The sequence below is a fragment of the Corvus kubaryi genome, unplaced genomic scaffold, assembly GCF_017639235.1.
Source record: "Corvus kubaryi isolate FWS band 111438036 unplaced genomic scaffold, C.kubaryi_AGA036_p1.0 37392, whole genome shotgun sequence".
NCBI classification, from domain to species: Eukaryota; Metazoa; Chordata; class Aves; order Passeriformes; family Corvidae; genus Corvus; species Corvus kubaryi.
The window spans coordinates 5,384,098-5,394,851 of NW_024581131.1; the positions used below are offsets into that span (position 1 = coordinate 5,384,098).

Consider the following 10,754-nt stretch of genomic DNA (forward strand, 5'->3'; position numbering starts at 1 on the left):
CACAGCAGATAAACAGTAATGAGTATTTTGGACCAAACCACTACACTTGATAATATTCATTTTGACACCATTGTACTAAAAATAAGTCAAGCAGTTCAGTAAAAAAGGTAGAACAAAACATATATATATATATATGTTTGTTTTCATATACATATACTCATATACACACACATATATAAAAAATTATGTATGTATGTATATTATATTTTTTCTAATATATAGATGCATTTTCTTTCATATATATAAATGTTTTGGTTTGGCTTTTGTAAACAAATAAAACAGGCCAAATTTCCTACCAGCTCAATAAACAACATCAATGTCCACTATTGCATTGATGTCTGTGGCTCAAGACAGAGTCCTGGCCACTGGATGTGAACCATTTGCTCTGGATGTCTTCACACATATTCTCCCTCCACACTGAGAGGGAAGGAAAGCAGGAGCCATGTCACATACCTTCTTCCTGAGCTTCAGGTGGCAAGTGTCATGGAACAAGAAGCAACAGCAAGCAGGAAAATGAAAACAGAAAACTGTTAGAAACTGATGCTGGGGGGTGAGCTAAGGCCTGGAGAAAAATGGTGGTTAGAAAGTGATGGAGAAAAGTTATATGGAAAAGAAATGAATGACATCAGAAAGAAACACAAAGGTCAAGCAAAAGTATAGAGCAAGGAGGAGAGACCTCAGAGGAGTAAGTCATGCAGATTAAAAAAAAATTGAAAGTCACCTGCCTATTAATCTCATATCAGTCATTAAATACTTGAAAACAAAAAGTAGGCAGTTAGGGAAGAAAGAAGAAAGGCAAGAAATGCTTCTCCTTTAAGGAAGGCTTGTCTGCAGGAGCAACACCCTTTGCTTGCTCTTTTGACATTTGACAAGACATGAAGGATGGAGCATGAAGAACACTTTCCCCTTCCTGGCTCTACCACTCCACGCATGACCAGAGAGACAGATGATGACTGAAGGCAGCTCTACAACCTATTTGGTGTCTCTTTTTTCTTTTTTTTGAGCTCTTGGTCCCTTCAGAAGCAATGCCCAGGAAATAGTGACTTAAGGATAATGTACCTTATAGCAGAAACTACTATTCTCAACATGGCCACAGTTGCACCTCTGTTCCCACCACCACTGATGAGAATTTGGCTGTTGCAGCAACTTGGAGGAATCCAGGGCCAAAAAAAAAAAAAAAAAAAGAAAAAAAAGCTGCTGTGTTTAAATCCCCAAAATGGATATCCCAAAAGGGACAACTCTCTGTCTCCGAGCTGGTTTCACAGCCTCCACATACAAATATTCTACCTCCAGTAAAGGGTTTTTCTTTCAACCCCTTAAAAGATGTCTTAGACACTAAGGGCAGATCCTGGGAGAAATTCCAAGAGTTTGGCCCTTAGCTCTGTTCCAGACACCTTGGGAAAATGAAGGATGACAACTGGCAGCTACACTTGCCTGAACTGAAACCAGTGTGTCAAAAATGTCCAGTAAAGACAGTGGTACATCTCCAAAAGCATCTTCTCCCTGCTGCCTACAAAAGGTGAAACAATTTGGGTGAGAAGGGTTTTTCATGCTCCATCTTTCCAGATCAGCACTCTGTCTCTCACAGCTTGTCAAATCCCATTTTGCCAGCTAAAGGCATGGTAAGAAACTTCATCTTTGCCAGTTGGTTCTCTGCCTTGCCTTTTCTATCCTCAGCAGTGCCCTGTCAGCTGCTCCTCAGGAGCTGGACAACGTGCTCTTCTTTTCAATTTCAAAATTTAAGCTCAGTCTGTGGACACTGCCAAAATGAGAATGGCAGGATTTCACCGATGCTATGTTATGTGCACTCTGCACCAGTCCCTGCCCTAAAATGTTCCAAGTTTGTGGGCAGGTTAGCCCCCAGCTTACATCATAACCATCCCCTCATACAAATACGCCATTTCACTGTAACATGAAGGCTCTGCACATCACAGCCCCAAAACACTTGACTGTTTTTTTGTTTTCCAACTGGTTTACTGATAAAGTCTTTCAGATCGCCTTTAGCAGCAAGCGCCAAAGAGAAGGGTGAAGTGTAGACAAAAGAAAAGCAGGACCAAGAACCAAAGAAAGATAAATTACGTTCCACTTTTTTTGTTACCTTCTTCTTCGTACTCCTCTGCATTGAAATGGGAGAGGGGGGAAAAAAAGCAGACAAATCAGCCATCAGCTTTGATACAACAGTAGAATGTTACCCACAGCAGAGCCCTCTGTGCTCAGAGGGATGCTGCGCAAGATGGTTTCTGAGAGGCCACTTGCAAATCAGCAAGTCAAATAACAGATTAAATGACTTTGAAAATAAAAAAGAGGAGTTATAAAAAGGGGAAGAAGATGATAAAGTATTGAATTTTTCCTTGGGCAACAGAAACGCAAGGTTACACGTGCATTAGAAGGGAAAAGGTAGCAGAGAGTGCCTCTGAATATAAGAAAAGTTTCTATGCATATTGCTTATAAACATTGTGAGGATTTATGTTTTAAAACCAGAATATATGACACATACAAAAGCTTCAAAATAAATTGCCAGCAGATGGCAGTGCCCCTACAAAAACTAGCAGCATCCCCTCCCACCAGGGCATCAATTTGGGGCTAAAACCCCACAGGCTGCCCGCAGCACGAACACGGCCAGGGTGCTACAGGTAGTGTAAAAACACCAGAAGCTGGTGACAGTCAGACAGACAGAAGCACAAAAAAGAAGCTTCAGATTTGTCTAACCATACCAGCTGACACAGCCAGCAAGTGTTGCAGGCTTGCACAGAAGCAATTACAAACGGATTTAAGACTTACCCTCTCCTTGTTCCCTGTGAGAGAGGAAAAAAGGATATTGAAACCAGATAAGTATTTATCCCGCTCTGTACTGATGTCAAGCTTTAAACCATACACTGAAGCAACCCAGTGCAATGTTGTTTAAAGTCTGTTGTTTTTTCTTTCCCCCATTTTCTCTGCTCTTCCAGGAGATACTTGGTTTTAAGAGTAGTAAAGTAACTGGGTTTGGGTTTATTTTAAATAGTGCTCCTGATTCTGAAGGCATGTATGGATCCATATCCAGGAATAATCCTCCACGCCAGAGCTCTGACATGATACCCGCACACGAGCACTGCACAGGGGCTGATAAAAGTGGCCCTCAGTCCCAGCGTGCCAGGCAACCCAGCCTGCAGCCAATGGCCCACAGCAACCCAGATGTGCTACAGCCTCCCCGAACCCTAGGGCTGTCTAACAAAATCTGGCATAAAACAGGTGCTGCTCAATGTTTATCCCCTGCCTGTAGCAACACAGGTCTCGTGGTCTGCTCCCATTCCTTGCCCGCACTTGCCAGCTTCTCCTGCTCTACCATCCCCTTGCATGAAACCCAAGTCCCACAGCAACCCTGGGGCCACATCCTAGAAGAAAGACATGTTAGTTAGGGATTGCCTGAAAAAGGTGCCAAATTACATCCTCAGAAAAAATATTTAAGAGCTGGACAGAATGATACAAGTTGAGTTGAACTTGAGAGAGCTAAGTGATCACTGTAGGTCTGTCCATGATTCCTCTGATCCCATGACTGCCCTAAATCTGCCTTCTGTACCTTCTGATGCAAAAGTGTCAAATGATCCCATTGGGTTTGGCCATATTACTCTAGATTTGTTAAACCAGGGAAGAAAGCATCTTTTCCACTGCGCTGTGGATTTTATTTCCCCTCCTCCAGGTGCAGTGCCACAACCATGGAGGGCAGGCTGAGCTGGGTGGAGGTGTTTAGGAGATGTCCTGTGTTGGACACAAGGGGTCTTTGACCCTCTAAGTCAAGATGTCCCTTTTTCACTAGCTCAGGGGGCTTCAGGCTGAGCAGAGAGCAGCAAACTGCAGGGGTGCCCTCGCTCTGCTGTGTGGAGCTAAGCTGGGCAGATAAACACACAGACAACTTTCTCTCTACTTACACTTCCTCGGTATCAGACATGTTGGCAATTAGTTGCTAGACAAAAGAGAAGGAGAAGAAAAGGAAAACAAACAAAACAAAAAACAAACAGAACAAACAAACAAAAATAGGAAAAAAAAAAGAAGAAAAAAGGTATTATTAGTGAGTGCACCTCATAAAAAATACCAAGGCAGAAGCAGATGGATTGACATTTGAGGACAAAAAAAGCCAAGCACCTGCTTTCCCACACAGCAACCAGTTCCCCACCAACACTGACGTTTTGGGAGAAGCACAAACCTTTGCCAGCCATGTCAGAGGACAAGGGGAGAGGAGGAGAAAAAGATCATCTGGAAAGACATATCCCATCAACTCAGCTGCTTCCCATAGGCAGACCCAGGAGCTGCCTAGTCCTGGCTTTAAATTACAAAATCCCCAGAGCTCAGGGAGACGGGCAAGGCCAGGGTGTCCTCCCACACCCATCTGACATTTCCATCGCTCCAGCGAGATTAGAGGAATTTCTCCTTCTTTCATGCTACCACAGGTGGGAAGGTGCCAGCTCCAAAGCTGCATTCAGAGTTACAAAAATAACTGGAACTACCAGTATACCTAGAGATAATTTGTCAGCACCCAAAAGTGTGTCTGGTTTATACAACTGATGAGTGAGCGAACAATAATTGTTTTATTAGTTTAAGATGAAAACCAGCCACATGCCTAGTTAGGCAGTTCACACTGATAAAACCATTTCTATGTAATGCAACACACTCTGGCTTTCCTAAAAGCATCAGCTGCCCTGAGGCCGGGGGAGAAGATGAGGAAAGGCCCCTGAAAATTTCTCCAAATCCACAGCAGATCCTAAATTAGAAAGCCAGACTTCTCCTTGCTGGCCCGAACCCCAACTTTCATGACTTCATTATTCAGCTGATATATGAGAGATGTCTTGAAGGAGCAGGTGGGCTGACTTAAGTTCAAAAGGAACAACTGCAGCTCAGCAGCTTTCTATTTCAGAGGAAGGCAGTAATCCCACAGGCTCCAACCCTGCCCTATAAGGGATTCTCTCCATTCCCCAGCAATGACCTTGGGCACCATACATTAACATCAACAGGATTTAAAACCCCCATGTTGCAAGGAGAGATAAAGAGCCAATGTTTTTTTTCTTCTAGTTCCTCATTTATTCTCTTTCTGAAATTCAGCATTGCCCTGGAAGTAGTGCCAGCAGTGGCTGTGTTATGACCTGACCTGAGGTGCTGGATGGGAGGGGTAATCTACTGGCAGGACACGTGAGATTTGGGTTCAGTGGTCTCTTGGTCCTAGGCTGCTTTTAACTTTGTAGCTGTGGCTGCCCACTCCTTGAGTACAACAGCCATCCCAAGGAGTACTTTGGGGACTCTAGTCCTACCAGGCAGGGGGAGTAGGGGGAATTTTGTATTTGGGAGGAATTTCAGCTTTCAAATGAGTTTTCTGCTCACCAATTCATACTGCTCTTCTGTTAACTACTTGAATGCTACAACACTGCTGGTCTCCCTCCCCTGGTCTTTTCAGTCTAGATTTCATAAAAGAAATGATGAAGACTTCCATTTGCTATCTGCTCAGTGGCAAGCATGTTAGCAGTCTCATTTCAGCCTTCAGAAATAATTCAAGCTATTAGTAATAATGCTTGACAGTATGTTGGTTTATGCAACAGGACAGCAGAGCTCCTCCAGGCAAAAGCCTGTGGAGGGAACCTGCCTAACACCCAGCTGTTGACTTCTTCCAAAATACATGTTCTGTAAAGACTCAGGGCAATGGCCAATCCTCCCATGGATTAAGCCTTTATAAATACAGCTTTCCTTCTTCCCAAGGTGGAGGATTTAAAAAAATACGAGGACTTTTTAAAGGCTGTGGGCTAAACTCCTCTCTCATTCCAGTAAGAAGAAGAGTAATACCACTAAGAGAACCCTCTGTGTGCAGACAGAGAGGGAGCGTCTGTTCAGTTCAGGGCAGGCACGTAGCGCAGCGCACGCTGTTCTTTCCAAGGCAATTGAAGTCAACGGGAGTCTTTGCAATCAGGCTTTCCATTAGCAGTTATTGGAATGAGCTCATCTAGTCTCCAATTTAGCTCTAAGGACATCTTGCTGAGGGTTGTCACATTGGCTGTTCCCCTACCCCCTTCCATATTTGTTAATCCAAGCGCTGCAAATGCGAATGGGATTTTGCATGGCATCTGTCCGTGTGCTATAAAAGCGGAGCGAGAATGCCAGCATCCCTGACACTGTAAGACCCCAGCCCTGAGGGGATTTCTTGGCCCCAGATAAAATGAACTAATAACAAGTGTATTGGCAGACTCTGTACAAAGATGAGCCAGACGCAAGAACCCCACAGGAGAGGGCAGGGGGGACAAAAAAATCCAGGAGAAGATCACAGATTTCAGCCTTGCAAGGGCCAAACAATCAACCAGGTTTGGTCCCTCTGTCAAGAAAAGCTAGTATTTAAGGCAGCAGCTGACTGCCACTGCCCCTGACTGGAAAGGTAAAAAGGTTTAGCTTCAAGAAGAACAAGGTGTCTGCCCACTTCACGGCATTCAAAAGCCATCTGGTCCCTTAAAGCCAAGGGCAAAATGCAGACTTGTCATAGCTACAGCCACCCAGGACAAGAAAGGTTCTTTGATGCCCAGCACTATCCACATAGCTAACTCTGTCATCAAAGCAGCCAGCAAAATTGGACTATATTTACATCCAAAAGGCAATAAAGAAAGCAATCTGTTAAGAGCGGCAGTTTTTGCAGTTAGGATTAAGTTTGCCCCAAGGCAATGGAAAGTCTCCAGCTGGCTCGGGATTACCCTTTGGTGGAAATTACTGTACACACAGCAAATGCAGCCCAGGATTAAGGCTGTTAGCACCTTCAGGCAATAATTGGGCTTTGTTTGCATAGTGGCAGAAAAATGGATTCTGGTCTTGACTGAGGTTTAAGGATGTAATAAAATCAATTAGTTAATACTGCCCACCCTTTGGAAGGAAATCAAAACACATGGCAAAGTTTCACCAGACAGAAAACTTCCTGCCTGCTCTCACCCTGTAAAGGTGAAAGAAAAGGTTATTTTCTGCTTTTCGTTCAAGCCAAGCAGGTCACTGGAAGGACAAATACACCAATCCTCAGCCCCAGGTGGGCAGGAATACCACATCCCTTTTGGCCCCAAATGCTCCTGGCCTCAGCTGAAAGAGCAGAGCCAGCACATCCCAAGAAGCCTCTTAGCAGCTGAGAATGCACCCGGGAGGGGGAATGGGCTGCCTTGCACCTCCAGGCCACCCCTGGAAATAACCCACCCATCAATCATCCCCTCCCAAGCCAGGCCATACAAGGTAGGCAAGGTAGCAAGAGCCGTACGGAAAGGGGGCAGGACAAAAGGGGCCATGCATGGGCTGTGGGACCTGGCAGGGACAGCTCTCAGGTAAGGACTGGGGCTGTGATCCACCAAGCACCACATGGCCACTATTTCCCAGCAGTAGCTGCTGCAAACCCACTGCATGGATTTTTCAATATACGTACACATCATATTAAACGATACGTGTGTTATCTATATCTATTAATATATTATATTAGTAAATATATGAACATATGCATGTTTCTCTCCAACACTGAAACAGAGTAGCAGGACTCAAGCACTGCTGCAGGGTCCACTAACACAGAGCAAAATCCCAAATCCCTGTCCCAAAACGTATGCTTTATCCTTGTCTTCAGGGTGGTGGTATCAGCTGTCTGATCCCTGCAAGGGGTTTTCTAGGGATATCAAGGCTGAGACAGAGGACCAAAAGCCAATGGCCACACTTAGCTTATATCCCCTGCCTTTCCTTGGTCTAAGAATCATCAAGGTAGGAACAGACCAACAAGATGATCCAGTCCAACTGTCCATGCGGCACTACCACTGTAACCCCTGAACCACTCAACCCTATCACCCAGGTGCCTCTCGAACATCTCTTGGGGACCCTACCACCTCCCTGGGTCTTGCCCCAGCAATTGCCTACAGCCTCACTGGAGCTCCCCCACAGCAGCAGCACAGCTCTCACCCAAATTGCTGGCACCAGAGTCACCTGTACTGGTGTCCCTCCTGCCCTTGTAGGATACCCAACACCTGCGAGCAAGAAGCTGATCCAAGAAACATAAATACAGTCATGGAATACTTCCCACTCCCACAGAAAATGAGAAAATTGTGAGAGAAATTCCCTGTGTGAGTGGAGGGGCAGGAGGAGAGGGGTAAATTCAGAGTGGTGATGGGATGCTCCCCATATTCATGACTTCAGACTCCTTCACTTCGCTGGCCTGACCATGAAAAACTCACAATTTTCTTCTTCCTGTGGGAGGGGGCAGTTTTCCAGGACCACATTTTATTTTCTCAGATCTCCCTCTAGACCTACAGCCTCCTCACCCACCAGAAGCTGCCTGATGGTCCTGCCCTTCATACCTCCTGCCTCAGCCATCCGTTTCTCTGGGTGACAGGGGAGGGAAGGTCAGCACTTTTCTCCTGCTGCTGAGTGCCTCTAGAGATCACACTTAATTTCCAGCCCCACATGTTGGTTTGGAAGGATCTATTGTCCCACTACTAATCCTTGAGAGTTCACAGCACCCAAACCTCTGTGGGTGATGTGAGACTTGTGAGATGCCCAACTAAAGCCAGGAAGAAGTGCCTTTTCCTTAGAATCCTGCGTCAGATCCCAGATCCTGTGGACCCCAACCCTCCCCTGGTGCTTCTCCATTCAAACCAAGGCTCATTCCTTCCACAGTGTTGCCCCCCCAGCAGCACCCCTTGCCAGAGATCCCACTTACCCGGGAGGAGTGGAGAGAAGCACCAGGGTCCCTGTCAGAGGGGACGGGCAGGCTGGGATCTGCAGGCGTCCCAAGGTGATGCAGCTCTCAACTTATAGTGACATTTGATCGTCTGGAAGAGCCGATTGGCCCCAGACTCCCTGAGCTGGGCAGGGAAGGGAAGGGAGCTGGGATGAGGCGGGGAGGGGATGAGATGGAGGGGGAAGGAAGGGAAGGGGAAAAAAAAGGTCATACCATGTATAGGAGCAGCTGTAGGAATTGCACAGATGATGCTAAGATGGGAGGGACATGTTTGGAGAAAAAAAACCTCCAGGGCTTATGTTTCTATATTTACAACCAGGCAGGCAGGCAGGGCTCAAAGAGGGGTATCTGAGGCAAAGGCACTTCAGAAACAAATTAGGGGGGCCCATAGCTCCATGGTGCATGATCACTGCTAAAAACCTGGTTGTGGCACCCTGGATCTCACAGTGTCAACACACAGCAGCAACTTCCACTCTCCCCTCTGGGCAGGGGCTCTTCCCAGCCGCCCCTCCACATGCAAAGGGTTTTGGCTGTGCTGCAGGGCAAGAGCTTGGGGAAGGCCTGTGGACCTCCCATGTCGAAAGCTCTTTGAAACCAGCAGTCCCAGGCACATGAGAAAGCAGAGGCACTTAGCACACGTGTTGCCTCAAGTGTGTCTGTGCTCGAGGGCTGTGTGGCACACACCCACCTCTCAGAGACTGCCAGGGCTCTGCCACGCACCAGGGCTTGAGGGGACCTGGAACAAAAAGAAAGAGAGGAGGAACACAGCAAAAGAGTTTATAAGCCTTTCTTAGCATGATATGAAAGCATTATTTAAATAAGGACTTCTTAGGGAGGGCAGCTGCCTGGGTGCCTGGAGTGGTTTTGCTGCCAGAGCACTCTGCACAGTTGCATGACTACTCCAGCAGAGGATTGCAGTGCCTCACACAATCCTCTGGTTCACGGTTTCCATTTCACTAAATATCCCAGGCTTCAGCTTCCCATTCCCTTCCTCCCTCCCCCCCCCTCCCCTTGGCAGGGCTCCCCAGCAACACAGCATGTGGCCTCCTGCAGGCCTGGCAGCTCCAGCATCCCCTTCCTCCCCGCCTGTAGGAGAACTTCAGGAACTGTGGGGCAGCCGATATTTTTGGCTCGGGTCACAGATTGATTCCTGCCCACTCTTTCCCTGCTGCTTGCAAGAAAGGGTCCCCATCTGAGGATGCAGAGTTAAGCTTTTAAAGCCGTGGAGTGGGAGCACAGTGCTGCAGCCTCCCAGTCACCAGGTAACACACACGAGCTAAAAATCTCCTGTCCAGCTTGTCTTTTCCAGCTGTCCGGCAGCTTATCCCCTCGCCTCTCTCCTGCAACCCCCCTCTAGCCAATGCTTTTGTCGCTTGTCGGGGGGAGGGGGACAGTGCATCCATCCTCAGCACCCTGGCTTCATGTGGGAGTTTGCTGGATGGGGGAGATGGGTGGGCACCCCGTGCTGCTGAGGAGAGCAGCAGCTGCATGGGAACACATGGCCAGACCTGGTATCATCACCTCCACTCCCCCTGCAGCTCTGCCCAAAGCACTAACACAGCAAACCGGCTTGCACGCTGTGCTTTCGGAACCACCGAGCGTTTTTGCTCTCTTCCACTGGCTCCTTTCCCTCAAGCTCTCCACCAGCTGGGCAAGCCTCCAAGAAATACCATATTTGCCCAAACCAGCAGCAGAGTGGGGATGCATGGGAGGAGAGGGATCCAGCTGTTTCTTTCATGTTTATGGTGGGCCCAGTTTGGCAGTGGCATTCACCAGCCTCCTGTGCCCACCTGCCAGCTATGGACTGTCCCTGCCGCCCATGGGGCACCACAACTCAGGCCTGTCACGCCAAGGAGTGGATCAATCCCTTCAAAAGAAAGTGTGTGTGTGCAAGTGCATGTGAAGCCTGGGCTTACAGCATGGTGCTTCCCAGCAGACGCGGGCCCGAACGCTCCCACGGGCCCATCTGCTGCCAGCCATGTGGCAGGAGCAGCGTGAGAACGTTGCAGGGCTGCAGCGCCTGCACCAGAGTGGGGCCACTTGTGCACAC

At 47.5% G+C, this 10,754-nt stretch overlaps 1 protein-coding gene across 50 annotated transcripts in view; it reads right to left on the bottom strand.

Moving 5' to 3' along the window:
- Positions 1 to 8,821, bottom strand: part of TNNT3 (troponin T3, fast skeletal type) — a 31,066-nt gene extending 22,245 nt beyond the window's left edge. For 17 of the 50 annotated variants that reach the window (XM_042038262.1, XM_042038250.1, XM_042038251.1 and 14 more), the window contains exons 1-4: positions 8,684 to 8,819; positions 3,909 to 3,943; positions 2,782 to 2,795; positions 2,099 to 2,116 (exon numbers count right to left, since the gene is read on the bottom strand). In XM_042038262.1, coding sequence (XP_041894196.1) covers positions 2,099 to 2,116; positions 2,782 to 2,795; positions 3,909 to 3,928 — 52 coding nt within the window. In that variant the 5' untranslated portion in view covers positions 3,929 to 3,943; positions 8,684 to 8,819. Of the gene's footprint in view, positions 1 to 453; positions 466 to 2,098; positions 2,117 to 2,781; positions 2,796 to 3,908; positions 3,944 to 8,683 lie in introns of all 50 variants that reach the window. The other 33 variants (XM_042038240.1, XM_042038241.1, XM_042038236.1 and 30 more) reach the window with 7 other exon arrangements.
- Positions 8,822 to 10,754: the final 1,933 nt, after the last annotated feature.